This window comes from Geotrypetes seraphini, chromosome 8 (assembly GCF_902459505.1).
Source record: "Geotrypetes seraphini chromosome 8, aGeoSer1.1, whole genome shotgun sequence".
NCBI classification, from domain to species: domain Eukaryota; kingdom Metazoa; phylum Chordata; class Amphibia; order Gymnophiona; family Dermophiidae; genus Geotrypetes; species Geotrypetes seraphini.
The window spans coordinates 147,333,816-147,357,992 of NC_047091.1; the positions used below are offsets into that span (position 1 = coordinate 147,333,816).

Genomic DNA, 24,177 nt, shown 5'->3' on the forward strand with positions numbered 1-24,177 from the left:
TAGCAGTTTGCCAAATCAATTGCTGTGAGATCCTCATGGTGATGGTAGTGGCGGGCATGTATGTGGTTGGGAGGAGGGGCATTAATACAGAATTGTGGAGGGGCACTTTCAATATAACCTCTACAACCGAGTTTAGACGTTTTGCATAAGACGCTCAAAAATCCAGTGCCAAACATGCCCATTTTCAAAACAGCCAAAAACGGATGTGTTTGCGCTCTGGGTGTCTATCCTCTGTGCATCTATCTTTTTGAACCATTTTTGAGAAAAATAAAAAACCATGTCCAAATGAAAAACGCGCAAAATAAGCCACTGGGATGTAGGAGGGACCAGTATTTGTACTAGACTGGTCACACAAGACATCCCAGCAAAGCAGTGGGGCACCACAGAGGGCACTGCAGTGAACGTCACATAAAAGATCCCAGGTACACATCTCATCATAACCCCCTTATGGTGGACGGCGAGCCCTCCAAAACCCACCCAAAACCTACTGGACACAACTGTGTACCACATCAATAGTCCTTATACCTGCAGGTGTCACCTACATGTGGGTACAGTGAGATTAGAATGGGGTTTGGAAGACTCATGTTTCACTACGAGGCTAGTGGTTAGAGTTGGGTATGGACCCGAGTCCCCATCTCTATGATTCTCTACACCACCCACTAGGCTACTCCAGGAACCTGCTTCCTGCTCTACTAGAAATAGTCATAACATCTGAAGCTGTCATACAGGCAGGTACGTACTGTTTCATTGACAGCTTTAGGGGATGGGATGGGGGTTGATGACCACTAAGGAGGTATGGGGGGGGGTCATGCATACATCCCCTCCAGTGGCCATCTGGTCAGTTAGAGCACCTTTACGGCACTAATTCTTTATTAAAACAGGTCTAGCCCCAGACTTCTAACTTGTGCCCTGGATATATTCTAAAATGTTTGATAATGGCAGAAAAACTTCCAAATCATAAGTCTGCCCTAAGGAGCCCATACCATGCCTCTAACACCTGTCTCCCCCCCCCCCCCCCATTGTGATTTAGACAAATTATTGATCAAAAGCATAGGTATCCATCCAGAAAACATGTTTCAAAAATAGCGAATAGGAAGAGTTTGGCAAGTTAACGTCCATCTGCCCCTTTATGCCACTTTTTGAACATTTTTCTCTTTTGAAAATATGCTCCATAGGGTCTTGTGTGTGTGATGTAAGTGGCTCCAGTCTGAATGATCATTCATCATATGTAAAGCACCCGTCACCTCTTCATTTGCAGCGTCATCTTTTTTTTGGTCCCTATATAATGAAAACGTTCCCTCACTCTAAATAATCTTTATTGAATCAAGCCCCCCCCTTCAAATGTGGTCCGATATACACCTTGCTGTGTGTGAGAAAGAGATTTGGCTGTATGGATTGTATGGGCCCTTTAAACAGATAAGTGCTATACAGTAGTTTATATATTCTTTTGAGTATATAAATGCGGAAATATAATACTTAAAAAAGGGACTAAATAGTGGACTCTTTTTTTTTTTTTTTTTTTGTTAAATATATTTATTGAATATATAAGTATAAATATAATCATAACAATCTTGAGTAAATACTATATTTGAGCCAGGGCAACTAAGGGTTCAGCCATGGCTTTGCTGAAGTCCTTTGAAGTTACATTTGGGGTCTTTTACTAAGGCGCACTAGCCAATTTAGGGCTCCTTTTATCAAGGTGCGGTAGGCGGTTAGCGCGCGGAATACTGGGCGTTCAACCGCCTGCCGTGCTAGTCGCTAACGCCTCCATTGACGAGACGTTAGTTTTTAGGCTTGCCGCAGGGGTTAGTGCATGATGAAATGTCCGACGCGCTAACCCCTGTAGCGCGCCTTGATAAAAGGAGCCCTTAGCGTGCACTAAAGATTAGCACATGCTAACACGCCCATAAAATATAACGGGCACATTAGCATTTAGCGCACGCTAAATCAGTTCGCACGCACTAAATCGGCTAGCGTGCCTTCGTAAAAGACCCCTGTTGTGAATTGTGACTTTTGAATATTTCTGTGTGTCGAGAGTTCTGTGAGAAAGACAATATCATCATTCATCCATTTTTCTTATTTCATTTCTTTCTTTTCCTCCCTATCTATTTTCTTCTTTCTTTCCACTGAATTTTGAATTTTATACCAGGATCACAATATTTAGAACTTTAAAAAGAGAGATACACGTCTACAGCATATAAATGGTTATTTCGTACAACAGAAAAATCCTTACCCCCCCCCCAGCAAAATTTTTAAATTAGCAAAACAAACTTACTGTAGGTCCCACGATAATCATGTAAACTTGGGGATCTTTCCTATGCCATTCTAAAAAAGAATTAAAAAAATATTATTTATTTTTTTTTACTCAAATACAGGAGAAGAAAGAGTTCATTTTTAATGCAGTTTGGGATAAGAAAAACATTAGAGTCTTGTTTTCAGGATTTCCTTGTTAGCATTTAATGATTCTGGAATATTTAAATCAGTATGGGCTTTTCTATAGGCTAGCTGCAATTTGAACTGCAATTTTAGACGATTAGTTAATTTACTGCGTTTCTGAATGATTTTTTTAAATGATGTGCTTTCAAAGGATGCTGACAGCTCAATAGGAAAGGTGTTTGCCTTTCGGTAAGATATCTTTCAAGTTGTAGCTTCACCTGTGGACACTTGAGTCATGAAATCAACCTAAATGCCAATATTTACTTTATGGCATACTGAACAAATGTCATCCTCGTTACTGATAAACCAAGAAAACGCCATAAAGTCATTATGACAGTGATAAGTCAAGCATTTCCTAAATAATTCACCAAGTATTTAAAAAACTAACAGCTCAGCAGTACTACCCTGCCATGCAGGAAATCTGGATCCAGTTTCTAAGCCTGTACAGATTGGTTGAGACCGGGGAAGCTCCAAAGCCAGTGTTTAACAGTCCCTTTGAGAAGAGTTCCAACTGTTGTGTAAGTGCGACACCTACTGATAGGAGTTGGTTAGGTGAAATGTACTGAGTTCTAGAGCCCCTGGGATGGTTGGAACTTTGGGGGGGGGGGAGGGGAGTAGAATGCGCAGGTACTTGTAAATCAGGGGTGTCAAAGTCCCTCCTTGAGGGCCGCAATCCAGTCGGGTTTTCAGGATTTCCCCAATGACTATGCATGAGATCTATTAGCATACAATGAAAGTTGTGCATGCAAATAGATCTCATGCATATTCATTGGGGAAATCCTGAAAACCCAACTGGATTGCGGCCCTCCAGGAGGGACTTTGACACCCCTGTTGTAAATGATGGCTCATGGGCAGGAGTTGGTTTTAATTGGGCTGGAAGCCCAAAGGACAAGGAAGAAATTGTTGGTCCCTAAGAACGGAAAACTCTCTACAGCCCCTAGGGATGTTTATTCCTGAGCATGTGCTTTATGGAAAAAATAGAGGTAGAGCAATTTTCAGTCATTGATTTTATTGCAGAAGAACTTAACCATAAGTGACGATTTTATATTTTGTAGTTGATTTTATGAATGTTTTAATTTCTGTAAACTGTCTAGTATGTTGGTGGTATATAAACTTTTAAATAAATAAATAAACTTATGGGCCCTTATACTAAGGCGCGCTAGCCGTTTAAGAATAGGCTAAATATTAGCATGCGCTAAACGCCAACGCGTGCATTATAGTCTATGGACGCGTTAGCGTTTAGCACGCGCTAAAATGGCTGGCGTGCCTTAGTAAAAGGACCTCTTAACTGGGTGAATGGATTTGACAACCACCATCCAAATATATAGTCAAGAACTCAAATGAATTTACAATTGAGAGAGGTTAAAGACAGCGAGGTGTAGCCAGAACAAGGGATATAAAACTATTATTCTGAGCAGATGTAAAAGATGAGGTCTGACAGTCAAAACAAGTTATGGGTTTCATAGCAGGTGGTGGGCACAACTCATTACAAAAGGCAAAAAACCGTGAAACTGATGATCTTAAAATATAATTTATTCATAAATGGTGCAGAGGTAGTCACATTAAAATGTACAATAACACAAAAAATATGCCATATGTGTTATAATACCTCTGCACCATTTATGACCAGAGGGCCGCTGCGTGAGAGGACTGCTGGGTAGAGAATGACACGGTGACAAAATTCATCACCGTTCCCGTCCCCGAGGATAACCGCGGGAAACCATCTTCATGTCATTCTTTACGGAGAGAGGGAAGAATCAGACTATGAATGGCCACAACCACTGACCCACAAGCTTTGCTTTGAAGAATGCTGGTGTAGAAGGACTGAGGTTGAAACAGACACTACAGAATGACAGTCTCTGGTATCCAGAGCAGATATTGTGATGTCATAATGCCTCATTCCACTAGTGCCTAAGAGCCAATCACATCAGTGATGTCACAATGGCTTCATTATCCTTGGCTCACATAAGCACAGCCACTGACCCGCAAGCTTTGCTTTGAAGAATGCTGGTGTAGAAGGACCGAGGTTGAAACAGACACTAGAAAATGACATGGGATTATTTCCCGCAGTTATCCACGGGGACAAGAACGGTGATGAATTTTGTCACCGTGTCATTCTCTACTGCTGGGCACAATGGACCACTGGTCTGACCCAGCAGCGGCAATTCTTATGTTCTTATCAGTTCCACGGTTCTTTGCCTTTTGCTTTTCGTTTGTTTTTGCAGAACTATTTGGGGGAACCTTTTATGTGAACACAACTCATTAGACATGTCATTTCTGCCCTTGTATCAGTGGTCTCCAATCTTTTTCAGTATGAATATGAGAAAGCTCCGAGGGCCACCCAAAGATTTCAAGCTTACACATACTACTGATTTTATAAACCATCTTGACCTGCTTGTTCAGAATAGTTATTAAACATTAAACATTTATGCTAGCATTGATTCTAGGATACATTTTAAAAATTCATTTTATTTTGCATTGTTAACAATAACAAATTCTGAATACCACACTTAAGATATTGTTTGCAGATACTACTGTATATCAAGTGGGCAAGATTGAAATTAACGTACTTACAGGATTTGAAGAACATTTCAGCCAACAGTTTGAGGGCTGCAATGGAGGATTTGGGGGGCTGCATGCGACCCTTGGGCCATGCATTGGAGACCACTGCCTTATATGGATAAAATCAGGCTGATGGGGCTTGATCAAGAGAGGCTAGGGATTAGAAAAGGGGACTGAATTGAGGGGTGCTTCAGGGATGGGAATGCCACACCTGTTTCATTTTTAATCTCAGTGCCCGATCCTGTGTTACATGCCTTGGTACTTTGCAGTGTGTTACGGAGATAATGTAGGGTAGACACTGGGCATGCCCCCTGCGTGCACTGCACAGGCTTTGCATTAACTGTAATTGAAGTTTTACACTTACGGCAAAAACTTACTGGCATTTTAGTAAACAGGCCCCTTGTTGCATGTTAAATCAATGTAATGCATGTTAAATCAATGTAATTTGTGTTAACCTACAAAATATGTTCTTATGTTTTTATAATCAACTTGCATGCATTATAAAGTTCTACAAATCTCTGGAATGAATTGAAAAAAGCTGCCTGAAAATAAAGAAAAAAAATTGAAAACAAACAATTTTGTTTTGTCTTTGCTTGTGTACATCCCTGCACCATAATGGCTGTACTCTCAACCTGCTGTAGATCAAAAATACTTCCTTTTACGGTTTAATGCAATCAACATTCTTTCATGCAGAACTCAGACTCAGAAATTATATTTTTAACAGCTCAGTTTTTCCACATGCGATTCTTTCTAACCAACCAAGCCATAAGGCCGTCTGCTCAGTCAAAAAAAAAAAAGATAAATGACGAAGCTGTAACGAGAGCAAGACCTCCTTTCTAAGCATACTGTCAAAAGACAAGAGAAATGATCTGAACAAAGCCACTCACCTGAAAATGCATTCACCAGGAAGAGAGGATCCTTGACTCGTCTAAGCCCACAGATCAACAGAAAAAGATGCACGCTTCCTAAATTCAGTGGGATTTCTGTAACACAAGTTCCAGAGAGGATTTGAGATGCTACTGATGATATGGCCCCTTTACTCAGATTTGATACATGCTGACATGGGGACATTTTCAAACAGTCCAGATAGCGTTGTCGGCTTAGGTTGGAATGAATTTTCAAAGAGAAGCTAAACAGGTAGCTTCTTTTTGAAAATAGCTAAAGGGGCTCGTGCGTTTTGCACATGGTTTGTAGAAGTAGCAGAGGGGGAGGTGAAATAATGTGTGTATCTTTAAAAAAAAACAAAAAACCCCATAACAAAAAAACAGGTATTTGTGCTGTTTCCACCTCCCAACTTAAACACCTTTCCTATCCAGGGAGGATTAAAGCCAACTGATGCCCTAAGCACAGCCTAACAGTGATGTCTGTCAGCCCCTTCCACTGCTTAACTGACAAGACATTAAGACTAAGTGCTGAGAAATATCATTATTGTACGAAACAAGACATCATATATTTATAATGACTAGAAAACAATTAAAATTCTTGTTAGATTGAGTGTGATAGATGGCAGTGAAAGCGTTAAGGGCATGATAGTTAGCAGGAAAACTCTGTGGTGCCCCCCCTTCCCTCAATGTCCTAAGCCAGGGGTTTCAAATGTCGCAATCCAGTCGGATTCTCAGGATTTCCCCAATGAATAGACATGAGATCTATTTGCATGCACTGCTTTCATTGTATGCCAATAGATATCATGCATATTCATTGGGGAAATCCTGAAAACTCATCTGGATTGTGGCCCTCGAGGACCAACATTTGACGCCTTTGCCCTAAGCAGTACTTATTTTGCTTAATGGTTAATCCAGGGCTGTTCCTATCCCCTGCCCAACCCCAGGGAAACCGAGCTAAAAGCATGCCTGCTTTGAAAGCCCAAATTCGTACTATTAACAAGCGAAGGAGGGCAAATTTCAGACAGGCCTATTTTCCCAGGTAAATGTCTTTGAAAATTGTCCTCAAAGGGGGGTGCTAACATTTGTGTGCCAGCTTTGCATATAAGGGCAGGTTGCACAACACTCTTGACCACATGATAAAAAAATACTGTATTGGGAGCGATTTTCTTTTACAGGGTTATGCACAAACAAACAACATGCAAATCATATGCATGCTATTAGTGTGGAGTACCGTATTTTCACGCATATAACGCGCGCGTTATACGCGTTTTTACCTACCGCGCATACCCCTCGCGCGTTATACGCGTGAGCGCAGTATACAAAAGTTTTTCTACATAGTTCCCACCCCGCCCGACGCCCGATTCACCCCCCCCAGCAGGACAGCTCGCACCCCCACCCCGAACGACCGCTCGCACGCGCTCCCGCGATCGGAGCAAGAGGGAGCCCAAGCCCTCTTGCCCGGCCGACTCCCCGACAATATCGGGCCAGGAGGTAGCCCAAACCCTCCTGGCCACGGCGACCCCCTACCCACACCCCGCACTACATTACGGGCAGGAGGGATCCCAGGCCCTCCTGCCCTCGACGCAAACCCCCCTCCCTCCAACGACCGCCCACCCCAAGAACCTCCGACCGCCCCCCCAGCCGACCCGCGACCCCCCTGGCCGCCCCCCACGACACCCCCACCCCCCTTCCCCGTACCTTTGGTAGTTGGCCGGACAGACGGGAGCCAAACCCGCCTGTCCGGCAGGCAGCCAACGACGGAATGAGGCCGGATTGGCCCATCCGTCCCAAAGCTCCGCCTACTGGTGGGGCCTAAGGCGCGTGGGCCAATCAGAATAGGCCCTGGAGCCTTAGGTCCCACCTGGGGGCGCGGCCTGAGGCACATGGGCCCAACCCGACCATGTGCCTCAGGCCGCGCCCCCAGGTGGGACCTAAGGCTCCAGGGCCTATTCTGATTGGCCCACGCGCCTTAGGCCCCACCAGTAGGCGGAGCTTTGGGACGGATGGGCCAATCCAGCCTCATTCCGTCGTTGACTGCCTGCCGGACAGGCGGGTTGGGCTCCCGTCTGTCCGGCCAACTACCAAAGGTACGGGGAAGGGGGGGGGGGGTGTCGTGGGGGTCGGCCAGGGGGGTCGCGGGTCGGCTGGGGGAGGCGGTCGGAGGTTCTTGGGGGGGGCGGTCGTTGGAGGGAGGAGGGTTTGCGTTGAGGGCAGGAGGGCCTGGGATCCCTCCTGCCCGTAATGTAGTGCGGGGTGGGGGTAGGGGGTCGCCGTGGCCAGGAGGGTTTGGGCTCCCTCCTGGCCCGATATTGTCGGGGAGTCGGCCGGGCAAGAGGGCTTGGGCTCCCTCTTGCTCCGATCGCGGGTGCGGGTGGGAGTGCGTGCGAGCGGTCGTTCGGGGTGTGGGTGCGAGCGGTCCTGCTGGGGGGGGTGAATCGGGCGTCGGGCGGGGTGGGAACTATGTAGAAAAACTTTTGTATCTCGTGGGCTCTTATTAGACTCTCTGCTGTGTCTTCCAGAAGGGAGGATATTTAGTGGGCAAGCCATAAGCTTCTAATAAAAGCATTTATGAGGGGGCGGTCGGAGGTTCTTGGGGGGGGGGGGCGGTCGTTGGAGGGAGGGGGGTTTGCGTCGAGGGCAGGAGGGCCTGGGATCCCTCCTGCCCGTAATGTAGTGCGGGGTGGGGGTAGGGGGTCGCCGTGGCCAGGAGGGTTTGGGCTCCCTTCTGGCCCGATATTGTCGGGGAGTCGGCGGTCCTTCGGGGTGGGGGTGCGAGTGGTCCTGCCGGGGGGGGGGGCAGGGCAGGGTGGGTAAACGGAGAGTCGGGACAGCGCACGGAGAGTCGGGGTGGCCAGAGGAGAGTCGGGGCGGGCGAAAGGAGAGTCGGGGTGGCCAGAGGAGAGTCGGGGCGGGCGAAAGGAGAGTCGGGGTGGCCAGAGGAGAGTCGGGGCGGGCGAAAGGACAGTCGGGCAGCATGCACGTTATACCCGTGAGCGCGGTATACAAAAGTTTTTATACATATCGTGGTTTCTGCGCGCTAAACCCGTGTGCGCGTTATACACGGGTGCGCGTTATCTGCGTGAAAATACGGTAGCCCCTTAAAAGAGGAGAGAAATCATGCCTAGTGCTTGCTCAGAAGAGCAGTCACTAGGCACAGCTCCTCCTCCTACCTGCAGCTGCTGTTCTCCTCCTCTGCCCAGCTGATGACAATATTATGGAACCCTCTGACAACACATATAGCACTGAACATAACCAGTTAGTGCTGTTAACTTAATTCTATTTGTAGTTTTGTAAACTGCTTATTACATATCGTACAAGCAGCATATCAAATGTAATAAATCCAATCCAATTTATTCTTTCTTATAATAGGAATATGCAAAAATGTCAGCAGAATACAAATGAAACTCCTTTCAAGGAAGCACATTAAAAATATTCATATAACCAGTTTCCACGTTTATAATCAGTCTATCATGGCAGTTTACTATAAAAATTCAAAAATAGAAAGGATAAGCGATGTATTGGAATCGGAATTTGAAGCCATTTAATCAGGCAGAAACAGTTCCTGGCTGGTTAAATCACCCATTTAGCTAACGTTCAGTGGCACTTAATTACATTACATTTACATTTGTGATTTCTATTCCGCCTGTGCCTTGCGGTTCTAAGCGGATTACAGTTAAAAGAGATCAGGACATTACCGAGAGAATTACATTACAACGATTTAAGTAAATTACATGTTGTGGTATAGAAATACAAGTATAAGCGGTTAGGCTTGGATTCTCTAAACGGCGCCTTTTTTTAGGCACCGGTAGGACCCCCAAGATAAAATTTTTTTAAAACGCTGTTTAAACAACGTTTTAAAAAACGCTGTTTAAACTGATTTTCAAGGTGCCTACCGGCGTCTAAAAACTGGCACCAGAATCACACCTCCATAGGTGTCTTATGGCGCCTAATGCCACTGTAGGATTGGCTAATGCCGAAGGTGGTATTGCAAATAAAGTGGTGAACATGGCCATACTTTAAGCTTCCTCCTAACAATTTGATCACTGTGCTTTGTACGGTACGTAGATGTTTTAGCAAATAGTGAGGCAAGACCAAAGTGCATTTCTATAATCCAACACGGAAATCAACAAAGAGTGGAAAAAAAAGACATGTAGAGCTATCAAAATAAGACTGGACCACTGTCGAGAATAAAATTATTATTAAAACAGATTTTATACTGTTTATCCTAGGAATAAGCAGTGGATTTTCCCCAAGCCATCTCAATAATGGCTTTTAGGAAATCATCCAAGCCTTTTTAAAACCCCGCTAAGCAAACTGATTTCACCACATTCTCCAGCAACAAAATCCAGAGTTTAATTACATGTGTGAAAAATATTTTCTCTGGTTTCTTTTAAATCTACTAATTAGTAGCTTCATCGCATGCCCCCTAGTCCTAGTATTTTTGGAAAGAGTGAACAAGCAATTCACATCCCTCTCTCCCCATGAACCTTCTCTCCCTCCCCTCCATCCTTATATCCATTACTCACTCTCTCCCCATGCACCATCTCTTTCTCCCCTCCACCCCTATATCCCTATTTCCCTCTCTCCCCATACACCATATCTTCCTCTCCTCCACCCCTATATCCCTATTTCCCTCTCTCCCCATGCACCTTCTCTCTCTCCCCTCCATCCTTATATCCATTACTCCCTCTCTCACCATGCACCATCTCTACTTCCCCTCTACCCTTATGTCCATTTCTCACTCTCTTCCCACTCTCATTCCTCCTGCAACATATTTCCTCGCCCCCCCCCCCCCCTCACAAATAGTATGCTCTTTCTTGCTTCAATGGGTCAATGGTGATTGCTACAGCTGCCTCCTGCTAACCTAGAAGTCTCTCTTCTGTTACATCCCACTCGGGCAGAATCAGGAAGTTCTGACAGAGGGCAGGATGCAGCAGAGGAGAGGCTTCTGGGTTAGCAGCAGGCAGCTATAGGAATCGCTGCTGCTAACCTGTTGAAGCAAGAGAATAGCCACAGTTACATGGTAAAAGCCATGGATTGCCAACCCCTGACCTAGGGTAATGGAGGGATAAGTGACTAGCTCAGGGTCACAAGGAGCTGTGGTGTTTCTCAGCCTATTGTGTTAACCATTAGGCTATTCCTCCAACAGGAAACATTATCTTCAATCACATTGCTACAAAGCAGGCACTTTTCAATTATTTTTTTTAAAGGAAAAGGAGGTTATTTGTTTGCTCATACAACACACAGAGGAGGTGATGATCAGCAGTGAGGCTGAGGAAGCATGTGACAAATCTCTGTGCATTTGAAATTGATTAATCTGACTTCTGCTGATCCAGTGCCCCATGATTTATGGAGAATTAAATAACCTCACAATGCTTAATTTTAAATGTGAACACGGGTTTTGAATAACGACTTACGTTTACAGATGTGATAAAGCAACTGAATGTCACCAGTTCATTTATAACCCAGCGAGCCATCATAGTACTGGGGCTTAGACAGATGAATGCTGTGCTGTTCCTTGTGGTGACAGGGGTAGTGGTTTGGGCTTTAAACTGTTCCCGAGGGAGAAAGCAACCTAACCCTATGCAAGCTTTTTAAGTATAGAAAAGAATAGTAAGTATAGTAAGAATAGAAATTACAATCAGCCTTGTGTATCCGCAGGGGATTGGTTCCATGATCCCCCACCCCACCCCCTCAGATACCAAAATCTGGAGATGCTCAAGTCTCTTAATTTCCTCCCTCTTCCTCCTTCTCCCCCTGCATGGTTTAGCATCTCGCAGTTCACGCTATCAGGTCCCCTGGTATACCTTTACATCCTGTCTTTGGTCCTGCAGAAACAGCAGCAGGCATTCTCAAAGGCTGCCTGCAGCCTGCACCAGGCCTTTCTCCATGACTCGGCCTGCCTTTTCTGATGCAACTTCCTGAGCGGGCCGGGTCAGAGGGAAAGGCCTGGTGCAGGCCACAGACTTTGAGTACAGCTGCTGTAATGCAGAAGACAGGATGCAAGTCACTTGGTCCCCAATGCCCCAGGTACTTTAGATAGATTAAAAGCCCACTGAGACAGACAGGGAAAAATACGTGAGTACCTGAACAAATTCAAGGAAACCGTTCTGAGCTCCTCTGGGAGAACAAAACAGAAAACTGAATGAATGAATAAATAAATAAATACACTGAGGGCGGGTGACCTGAAAGAGAGAGCACGTGAATACTGACTGTATTTATAATCCTCTGCATCTATCACAAAGACATGAGCTATCCCACTTTTCAGGTGTTATCTTATGGGCTTTCTTATGCGCTGGTTTAAAGATGTTTATTGGAAGTTGCTTATGAAAAGACTATTCATATATAATTATGTACTGGTATAAGGGATAATTTTAGGGAAATCCTCCAACAGTACACTTTGGAGTCTATGTACTGGTTCCCACATTCATGCAACATAAAATGATCCCTTACTTGAAACCAGATAAGCACTGCTCTCTAGCCTTTTTTGCCGTATAGCTGGTGTAAATAATACCCAGTTTCGCTTCGGCATCCATTTTTGCGTTGCACTGTCGGTTCATGATTATTGTGAATGCACAGGCGTTTGCTCATTACCAATTTTAATTGTGGGTCATTTTAAACCCCTGAGGAAGGCATGTTTTCCGAAACACGGACTGTGTCGGGTCCCCTGGTTTGTAAAAAGGTGACATTAGTAACTGCATTAAATATCTGTATAATAAACATAGCCTGCATCTTGTACATACTGTCTACAGTTTTTTTCTTGATTTTTTGCTTGCTGTTCCTGTACTGCAGACTCTGTTGGATTTTTTTGTTGTTGTTTGTAAATAATACCCACACCTTGTTGTGTGCTAGACAATGTATAAATGATAATATTCTGTAATTTATGTGCATGCGCGTGCATGTTCCGCTCAGACACCACCATCAAATGATGCACCATCAGATGATGGCATGTACTTTTCCACCAGTTGGCATTTTGTAAAATACTAAAACACTCCTAGTTACACACCTTCTTCCTGGAAACTCCAGCTATAAGGATGGCGGGCATGGGGAGAGAGGGAAATATGAATAAGGGTGGAGGGGAGAAAGAGATGGTGCATGGGGAGAGAGGGAGTAATGGATATAAGGATGGAGGGGAGGAAGAGAAGGTGCATGGGGAGAGAGGGAAATAGGGATATAGGGGTGGAGGAGAGGAAGATATGGTGTATAGGGAGAGAGGGAATGATGGATATAAGGATGGAGGGGAGAGAGAGAAGGTGAATGGGGAAAGAGGAAAATAAGGGTAGCGGGGAGAAAGAGAAGGTGCATGGGGAGAGAGGGAAATAGGGATATAAGGGTGGAGGAAAGAAAGAGATGGTGCATGGGTTGAGAGGGAGTAATGGATATAAGGATGGAGGGGAGGAAGAGAAGGTGCATGCGGAGAGAGGTAAATAGGGTTATAGGGGTGGAGGAGAGGAAGAGATGGTGCATGGGGAGAGAGGGATGTGAATTGGTTGTTTCCAAAAATACTAGGACTAGGGGGCATGCGATGAAGCTACTAATTAGTAGATTTAAAAGAAACCAGAGAAAATATTTTTTCACACAACATGTAATTAAACTCTGGAATTTGTTGCTGGAGAATGTGGTGAAATCAGTTTGCTTAGCGGGGTTTTAAAAAGGCTTGGATGATTTCCTAAAAGCCATTATTGAGATGGCTTGGGGGAAATCCACTGCTTATTCCTAGGATAAACAGTATAAAATCTGTTTTAATAATAATAATAATAATTTTATTCTTATATACCGCCAAAGCCTTAGTAGTTCGAGGCGGTTTACAATAAAGAACAGCTGGACAGTCAGCGAATATAGGCACAATGTAAAGTCATCAAAATCCAAGTGAGCAGAATACAGAGGTAAGGCTTAAGAGATCTTAGGTTACAAATCGGTTAAACAAGTTTGTTTTTACTAATTTTCTGAAACTTAGGTAGGATGAGGAGTGCGTGATAATGTTATCCAGCCAATCGTTCAGTTGACCTGCTTGGAAAGCAAATGTTCTGTTCAGGTATCTTTTGTAACGGCAGGCCTTTATTGTTGGATGGTTAAACATATGCACTCTGTGTGTGGGTCTGATTGAACAATCTAAGTTAAAATGAGGAGCCAAGTACATAAGGGCCGAACCAAGAATAGATTTGAAACAAAGACAGGCAAATTTGAACAAAACTCTTGCTTCCAGGGACAGCCAATGGAATTTTTGATAGTAGGGAGTTCTATGTTCCCATTTTTTGTAACTCAAAAATCAATCGGACTGCCGAATCTTGAATGATTCGGAGTCTTTGAATGTTTTTTTTTTACTACTTGGGACCTGGGTTGGCCACTGTTGGAAACGGATTTCCACACTCAACTATTTCTAGTCACTTAATCACAGAGAACAACTTTTAAGTTTTACCTGCACTTTGAAGGAATGTCTTAAAATCAAAATCTGCACTTGGTGTAGTCTGAATTCCTAGAACCAAAAACAAAATAAAAAGGAAATGGGCACATCAGTTTCAAAATGAGTCACCATAAGGAGAGAACTCAGAAATCACACCAGAAGCAGACATAAAATATATCTTACAGAGTTTACTGCTGCCTAACAGTTCCTTCTTGTAAGTTTGGACTTTCAGTTCTATGTGATTCTGCCATTACTGGGCCTATGATGCCACAATACTTTATTGCAGCTACCCAGAGTTTATGCCCATTTTTAGCCTCCTTACCCTGCCCCCCCCCTCTCTTCCTCCTAGCTCAAATATAGTAAGGAGATTTTTCAACCACGGGCTACAGATCATTTCTCTGTCCAAGACAAATCATGGGCTGCATACGAAGGGGTTTCGTCAGTCGTAAGGCGGAAGTCATTATGCCATTGTATAGATCCATGGTGAGGCCCCACCTGGAATACTGTGTGCAATTCTGGAGGCCGCATTATCGCAAGGATGTGCTGAGACTGGAGTCGGTGCAAAGAATGGCCACCCGGATGGTCTCGGGACTCAAGGATCTACCATACGAAAAACGGCTTGACAAATTACAGCTATACTCACTCGAGGAGCGCAGAGAGAGGGTGGGACATGATCGAGACGTTCAAGTATCTTACGGGCCGCATCGAGGCGGAGGAAGATATCTTCTTTTTCAAGGGTCCCACGACAACAAGAGGGCATCCGTTGAAAATCAGGGGCGGGAAACTACGAGGTGACACCAGGAAATTCTTTTTCACTGAAAGAGTGGTTGATCGCTGGAATAGTCTTCCACTACAGGTGATTGATGCCAGCAGCATGCCTGATTTTAAGGCCAAATGGGATCGGCACATGGGATCTATTCACAGGGCAAAGGTAGGGGAGGGACATTAAGGTGGGCAGACTAGATGGGCCGTGGGCCCTTATCTGCCGTCTATTTCTATGTTTCTATGACACCTACACATCCCGAGTCTAGCCACTATTAGCCAGATTCTATAAATGGTGCCCTGCCCTGAGGCCGCCAAGCAACACCTATCTAAACTGGGTGCCCAACCTAAATTACTTCAATTAGATTAAATGGCATAATAATTGCCCACACCATTGAAGTTAATTGAATAATCAATTAAAAATTTTTTTTTTTTTTTTTTTTTAAAAGGCATGGAAATCCACGTGGCCCCTAGTGATACCTAAGTTGAAGTTCCTTCCGACGCCTACCGGAAAAATAAGCACAGTTAGGGGTGGAGAATAGGTGTGGTTGACTTAGGCATTGCTAGACATCCGAGTTAGATGCCAGTAAATTAGGCCCGGTAAAAGCGGCCTAATATAACAGTCTACCTCCAAAACCTATCAATGCCTAAGCACGCCTGGGCACCACTACATGGAATTCTATAAATGGCATCTAGTAGTTGATTGACAACCGTACCGAGCAGTATCTACAATTTAGGCGTGCTTAGGTGCCGTTTATAGAATAAGGTCTTATGGAGTAATTCTGCAAAGAACACACTAACATTTCCACGCTGGCCTGCACAAGTAAATGATTAGAACATTAACATAGAAAATGACGGCAGAAAAGGGCCACGGCCCATCTAGTCTGCCCACACTAATGGCCCACCTCCTAACTACCTCCATGAAGAGATCCCACATGCCAATCCCATCTTTTCTTAAAATCTGGCACACTGCTGGCCATGAAATTTCCCACCCCTGATTTTCAACGGATGCCCTCTTGTTGCCGTGGGTCCTTTAAGGAAAAAAGAGTTCTCACCCAGTGCGCCCCCAAGAGATGGGAGTTGGTTTTGGCGAGCCTGTGTTTCCTTTACATCCATCCCTGCCTTGCAAGCTTTGAAGACCTGCAATCTTGGAAGTCAGGTTCTTAAAATCCCTGTAAACGGGTCCCTATTTATGATTCTCCACTGCCCCCATTAGTAACTACTGCCTCCAGTTCCTACTGAACATGTTGCAGGTCTGTTGTCCATAAATTCTGTTCGGTATATATTGTAGTTTCTGAGTAGCATATTTGCAGGTTTTTGTGCTGCTTCACAGTATCTGGCAGTGGAGGGATTTTGTGTTGCCGTCACTGAGGTAACACCAGAATTTGAATATACTGTATATTTGTTTTGTTGTTTGACCAGTAAGAAATCTGGGACTGATGCCTTGCATACAGCTTTTTAAGAACATAAGAAGTTGCCTCCGCTGAGGCAGACCAGAGGTCCATCTCACCCAGCGATCCGCTCCCGCGGCGGCCCATCAGGCCTATTGCCTGAGCAGTGGTCCCTGACTATTTCTATAACCTACCTCTACTCCTATCTGTACCCCTCAATCCCTTTGTCCTCTATGAATCTATCCAAACCTTCTTTGAAGCCCTGTAACTGCTCCTGCCTACCACAGCCTCCGGAAGCGCATTCCATGTATCCACCACCCTCTGGGTGAAAAAGAACTTCCTAGCGTTTGTTCTAAACCTGTCCCCTTTCAATTTCTCCGATGCCCCCTTTTTGATATAGGCTAGGCAAATTCATAATAACCTTATAATTAAACAATTAAATATTTAGGCATGCTTAGTTCAGCAGTGAATTTTGGTGTTCAGTGAATATTGTCTGTCTGTTGTGTCACAACAGAAGGAAGAACCACTGGATAGACGTGCACATGTGCACACATACACGTGTAAATGCAAAAATATGCCAAAGTGTAACTATGTGCATATTACTGATAGCATGCCATTTGCAGGTAGGCATGCACATGGGCAGAGAGTACATATTGTTGTGCAGCGGGTACAGGGCCCTGAGGCGGGTACCTTCGCTGAGCGCTATGTATGATCTTGGTGCGCCTCCAAAAGGTGAAGGCCTTGCTGGGAAAAATAATGTCAAATTATATATATATGCCCCGAGTGGTGTAGAATACAATATCAACAGTAAATAGCAAAAATCCACTCAACAGGAGAAATGCACTAAACAGGAAAAGGCCTGAGAGATGGAGCCTACGCACAGTCATAGACTGGGAAATTCAGCGTAGTTTGTCAGCTCCTGGCTCCAATCATTGGCCAAAAAACCTGTGTTTATTTCCTAACTTATTTAATTAATTATTTGTTTAAAACAGTTTTAATTTTTTTTTAGCTTTTTTGATTTTTCAATAACCTAGGTTATTGAAAAATCAAAAAAGCTAAAAAAATTAAATAAATTAAAACTGTTTTAAACAAATAATTAATTAAATAAGTTAGGAAATAAACACAGGTTTTTTGGCCAATGATTGGAGCCAGGAGCTGACAAACTACGCTGAATTTCCCAGTCTATGACTGTGCGTAGGCTCCATCTCTCAGGCCTTTTCCTGTTTAGTGCATTTCTCCTGTTGAGTGGATTTTGCTATTTACTGGGAAAAATAATGGTCAGAATGGCAAAGCTCTCAAAATAAGGCCTCAGTCCAGCCACTGTTCAAATAAAGTAGGCTTTAATTGGTACTCAGCCAATATACAAACAGGTAACAACAAAAATTAGCATAGTCCAGTGGCCTGGCTTCTTCAATTCCATGTAAATCAGGGTCTCACAGTCTTTGCGTACAGGTGACTACAAAAGTATCCATAATAAAGACAAAAAATCAAACTTGTCCCTGTTCCTGCGCACTGCAGCCTCTCGGGTAAGTCCAGGAATTCAAACAGCTGACATTTTGCAAGTCATAAACCAAATTCAAAAACAGGTAAGTATTTCACAGTTCATTGCATCACAAAACTTTTCCCTACAAAATTCACTGTGACTGCTTAAATGTAGTCAGGCTTCCCCTACCAATTCTAGTAAGTTGGGGGGATGGGGAATTGCTGAATCCACTTTAAAGAAATAGCTTTTTAGGCCCCACAATCCCATCCCTTGGATCTCATGGGGATTCTGCCCCACAACCCCCACTGTAGCAATCAGTGGCTCGTAACTTCAAAACAGAAAATAAAACACAATACAAAATCCTGCAGACAGCATGGACAAGTGCTCTCACAGTTCAGCAGTGTTCCAAGGCAGAAGGTGGTAACAGCCTTGGTATTTCCTTCTCAAATAAACTTGGAAAAGCAACAGAGAGTCCTTTTCAGGCAGGACAGCTTTCCCTTTCAACTGCCCTTGCAAACTTCCAAATTAGATTCAAGCTGCTGGGAACAAAACCAGCCAGCAAAACACAGTTCTTTTATCAAAAAACACAAAGCAATATCAGCTTCTTTACTCCAGCCAAAAAGTAGTCCTAAAAGAAAGCTTTAACTCACATTCATTTATTCAACAACTGGTGGGATATCAATCTCCATTGCTTCCTGTGGTCCCAGGCATGGCAGATGATTAGCAGGTAAGGATTCCTCCCAATCCAGCATCTCTACTTCATTTCCTTGTGTAACCTCTGGATCACCTAACCAAGGGTCTGGCTCTTCTCCTGGTTCAGCTCTGTCTCTCTCTGGTTTGCACTGCTCATGCTGCCTTGGTTTGTGAGTGCCATGCCCCAGCCTACGTTGGAGAGGGACAGGCTTCAGCTCTCCCTGGGCTTTCTCTTGCTCTGCCATTAACCTAAGCAGGTGTGTGCCTAAAGGAGCCAGTGCCCGTTTCCTAGACTGTGTCCTAATAGTGCATAGTAACATAGTAACATAGTAGATGATGGCAGATAAAGACCCGAATGGTCCATCCAGTCTGCCCAACCTGATTCAATTTAAATTTTTAAATTTTTCTTCTTAGCTATTTCTGGGCAAGAATCCAAAGCTTTACCCGGTACTGTGCTTGGGTTCCAACCAGTGTTCCCGCTAAGCTGCGTTGACGTGCGCACGCGCACAAAATATTACCTCGCAGCGCACAAGTTTCTCGTCGCAGCGCACACAGTGTAGAGCACAGTTCTTCAACCGCCGGTCCGCAAACAAAATCTTGCCGGTCCACGAAGGATTCGGTCCCCGCCGCAACGAAAGGCCGGCGTCAGCTGACTTGCAACTTCCTGTTGCAGTCGCTGTGCCGGGACTCCTGCCTTCGCCGGGACTCCTGCCTTCCACCGCGTTTGCCTCCTGCCTTGTCTCCGCACCTCCAGACCAGCAGCGGCAGCTGTGTATGCTTTTAACTTCGGCACAGAGCTGCCCCTAATCAATAGTTTAGCGCGGTTTCATAAGGCAGCCTCGGGGCCTTTGCTAGGCCGGCCCACATCGCATCATCGAAGCGGGCCGGCTATCAAAGGCCCCGAGGCTGCCTCATGAAACCGCGCTAAACTATTGATTAGGGGCAGCTCTGTGCCGAAGTTAAAAGCATACAGAGCTGCCGCTGCTGGTCTGAACTCTTGGGCCGCTGAAGGAGGGCAAAAAGCAGCTGTCCTGGAGGTTTCCCTTCCTCTCGCCTTTACAGGTTCCTTTTTTCCACCTTTTTTTTTTCCTTCAAACGGCAACGGGCCCCAGCATCGACATCAATCAAGTAAGTTCCACTGTCAATCAAGCGGTTCTGCTCGGCCAAAGCTTCCCCTGTGACATGAGCCACCCTCAGGGGAAAGAAAGTGACCCACAAAGGTGAGGGGAAGGGGGGCAGATGATGGAAGTTGGGGGGGGGGAGAGAGAGAGAGAAGGGGCAGATGATGGAATGGAGGAGATGAGAGAGAGAGAGAAGGGGACAGATGATGGAAGTGAGAAGAAGGGAGAGAGAGCAGAAGGCAGATGGATGTCAGTTGAGAAGGGAGAGCAGATGCTGAATGGAAGTGGGGAAAGAACACATACTGGATGGAAGGAGGAGATAAATAAAGGGGGAAGAAAATAGTAAGATAATGGAGGGGTGAGGGAAAGGGGTGACAAGCTGTGTGTAGACACAGTGAAAAGAGGGAAACGGGACTAAATAGTAAGAAAGAATTTAATTTAGATGGAGGCAGAAAATAGAGAAGGAAGACCAGAGAAGAAAAGGGAAGAGAGAGCAGAGAATGATCAGATCTGAGTGGAGGAAATGAGAAGAGAGATATGCTAAAAACCACAGGGGGGAGGGAAGGATAGAGATGCCAGACCATGAGGGGAACAGAAGGAAGATGATGGATGCTAGACCAAATTGGGGGGTGGGGGGGGGGGCAGGAGGAGAGATGGCAGGGAAAGACAGACAGTGAATGGAAGGGGCAGATGCTGGACTGAAGAGACAGAGAAGGTTATCATGCTGCTGTACCGGGCCATGGTACGCCCTCACCTGGAGTACTGCGTCCAGCACTGGTACTTTAAGAAGGACACGGTACTACTCGAAAGGATCCAGAGAAGAGCAACTAAAATGGTTAAGGGGCTGGAGGAGTTGCCGTACAGCGAAAGATTAGAGAAACTGGGCCTCTTCTCCCTTGAGCAGAGGAGATTGAGAGGGGACATGATAGAAACATTCAAGGTACTGAAGGGAATAGACTTAGTAGCTAAGGCAGGGAGAACGAGAGGGCACTCTCTAAAGTTGAAAGGGGATAGATTCCATACAAACGTAAGGAAGTTCTGTGGTAGAAAGCAACATATTTATTTGGCTCATAACTTGCTGGCGCCCGATATTTTTAGCTCACAGTGAAAAAAGTTTGCTCACAACACCCGCCCGCTTAGAGGGAACACTGGTTCCAACTGCCAAAATCTCTGTTAAGACTTACTCCAGCCCATCTACACCCTCCCAGCGATTGAAGCCCTCCCCTGCCCATCCTCCACCAAACGGCCATACACAGACACAGACCGTGCAAGTCTGCCCAGTAACTGGCCTAGTTCAATCTTTAATATTATTTTCTGATTCTAAATCTTCTGTGTTCATCCCACGCTTCTTTGAACTGAGTCACAGTTTTACTCTCCACCACCTCTCTCGGGAGCGCATTCCAGGCATCCACTACCCTCTCCGTAAAGTAGAATTTCCTAACATTGCCCCTAAATCTACCACCCCTCAACCTCAAATTATGTCCTCTGGTTTTACCATTTTCCTTTCTCTGGAAAAGATTTTGCTCTACGTTAATACCCTTCAAGTATTTGAACGTCTGAATCATATCTCCCCTGTCTCTCCTTTCCTCTAGGGTATACATATTCAGGGCTTCCAGTCTCTCCTCATACGTCTTCTGGCGCAAGCCTCCTATCATTTTCGTCGCCCTCCTCTGGACCACCTCAAGTCTTCTTACGTCTTTCGCCAGATACGGTCTCCAAAACTGAACACAATACTCTAAGTGGGGCCTCACCAATGACCTGTACAGGGGCATCAACACCTTCTTCCTTCTACTGACTACACCTCTCTTTATACAGCCCAGCATCCTTCTGGCAGCAGCCACTGCCTTGTCACACTGTTTTTTCGCCTTTAGATCTTCGGACACTATCACCCCAAGGTCCCTCTCCCCGTCCGTGCATATCAGCTTCTCTCCTCCCAGCATATACGGTTCCTTCCTATTATTAATCCCCAAATGCATTACTCTGCATTTCTTTGCATTGAATTTTAGTTGCCAGGCATTAGACCATTCCTCTAACTTTTGCAGATCCTTTTTCATATTTTCCACTTAGGTCTGAAGGTGTATTTACCCCTATCATGTGCTGAATCCTCCCAGGGCTCCTGCTTTTAGGAAATCTCTGCATAATCTAAGTCCTGGTCCCTGTTAGTAGTAGAGTTGCTGCACTGATCAGCTCTCTTCAGCTTCAGGGCTATGTTTCTAGGCTTTTTACCTGGAACAAGGCTAGCTGTAGTGACAATATGTACACATGTAACTTACAGAATACTATAAATTACGGTTCATAGTCAGTGGCGCGCAAGACACCGACAATCCAGCGCTGACAATTCAGCGCAAGACAGAAGAGCGCCGCCAAAAAACTTATTTGTTAAGAGCTCTGACAGGGGGTGTGGGGGGAACCCCCCCACTTAAAAGCATAGTGTTTGCAATGCCGTTGAGGGGGTGCAACCCCCACATTATAGAGAAAACGGAACAGTTTCTGATTTTTTCAGGAAAAGTTCCATTTTGTCTATAATGTGGGGGGTTGCACCCTCCACACACACCCCAACGGCAGCACGAACACTATGCATTAAAGTGTGTGTGTGGGGGGGGGGGGTTTCCCCCCACAGCCCCCATCAGAGCTCTTAAAAAATAAGTTTTTCGGCGACTTTCAGCGGCGCACTTCTGTCATGCACTGAATTGTCAGCACGCTGGAGTCTCGCACGCGATTATCCCATCACCATAAATTACATATGTATCACCATCACTTAAGAGAAACACATTTATTCAATCTCTATGGCAGGCATAAGTGCTCTTACCTAAGTGCATATATACAGTATATTTATATCAAGGGTCTTTAAGTGAAGTCCACAACCTTGCCAGTTTTCAGAATTCTACAATGAATACCATATATACTTGAATATAAACAGACCTGATTATAAACTGAGGTGAGTCCCAAGAATTTGCAGCAGTCATTCACTAGCAGCTCTGCACAGGGCAGGAGTGCAGGAAGATTGCTCCTGCTCAAGATCACTGCTGGACCACTGGGGATTTTAAAGGTATATAGGGGAGATGGGAGGGAGGTTAAAGTGGTCATAGTCAGTCGGGACAGGAGACAGGAAGGATCCCTTCTGTCCCAGCCCACTGCTGGACCATCAGGGAATTGAAAGGTATGTGGGGGAGGCGGTAGGGAAGTGAAAGTTTTTAGAGTAGGCCGGGACAGGAAATGGGAGGGATCCCTCCTGCTGGACCACCAGGTTTTATGGCAGGCCCAGCGGAGGCCTGCAAAAGGTCCAGGAAGGGTGGGTGGGTGAGAGGGGGGGGGGCGCTGATCCAAATACAAGTGGAGACCCCCATTTTTGGGCACAAAAATCTCAGCTTATATTCGAGTATATGCGGTACATATGAGATCTATGCTGTTATATGCTGAGACTAGAGAAGTTGCTTTATGTGTGGCAGGTGATAAAATGTGGAAGGCATTAATGGGACAATTATGCCTATGTGCTGACAGACTGAAATTTAAAAAATTATGAAAACACAGCTATTTGTATCTGCTTTCATATTAGGAAAGATTTCTATTTGTACAGGTAACAGATGGAAGTGGGCAAGAAATGTCATGAAGACTCAGCTTTTTTGTAATGTTGATTTTGTGTTACGTATGTTTTATATGGAAACCGTCTAGATATAGATGGTAAATAAATATATAAATATTTGCATGCATCGGAAGCAGTGAATGCAAATAGAGCTCATACATATTCATTGTGGACATGTTCAAAACCAAACTGAGTTGTGGACCTCAAGGACTGGATTTGAGGACCCCTGGTGTATATACACAGTATTTTATTGTTAGAGCCCAATGTATAGCCAGTGTCAATCGGCGTTTTGCTGCCTGCTGCTGGCTTTAAACCTGAAATTCAATGCTGGGCCACATCTAGACACCAGTATTGAATTTCCAGGTTTCCAGAGCCAAGTAATCCATAGCCAGCACTCAACTATGCATTACCGCATAAAGATAGCATAGCCTTTTTGCGGTTAACCTGTCCTATTAAATAGAATTACCCTTCCATTTTACCAATTATGCAATGCCTGGCACCACAGCCCCCCACTCAAATCCATATGCTTACATAACAAAGGAGCTGCTCCCATGGCTTACACAGCATTCCCGGCTCATACTGATTCATAGACAAGAAACAAGTTCAGAGAACAAACTCATATCACTTATACAACAGACTCCATCACAACTCACTTAGAGTACATTTTTTACTTTTCAGCTGAACACAGTGAGACTTCTGCACCTTAAACAATATCCAGATTAAAAAGGCCATTTTCAAAAGCTATTTACCTAGGGAAATCAACATGTCTAAGAATCGCATACTCTTTTCCAGGTAAAGTACATGTGGAAATCAACAACGCATGCATTGTTACCTCGGAGGTGGGTTTGGGTCAGGGAA

The 24,177-nt window shown here is 44.8% G+C and overlaps 1 protein-coding gene across 2 annotated transcripts in view; it reads right to left on the reverse strand.

The window, feature by feature from the left end:
- The window catches only part of GLT1D1 (glycosyltransferase 1 domain containing 1), a 162,850-nt gene that overhangs the window by 43,680 nt on the left and 94,993 nt on the right, over positions 1-24,177 (reverse strand). For both annotated transcript variants that reach the window (XM_033956394.1, XM_033956393.1), the window contains 3 exons: positions 14,302-14,358; positions 5,886-5,981; positions 2,276-2,325 (listed from right to left, as the gene is read on the reverse strand). In XM_033956394.1, the coding sequence (XP_033812285.1) occupies positions 2,276-2,325; positions 5,886-5,981; positions 14,302-14,358 (203 nt within the window). The remainder of the gene's footprint in view (positions 1-2,275; positions 2,326-5,885; positions 5,982-14,301; positions 14,359-24,177) is intronic.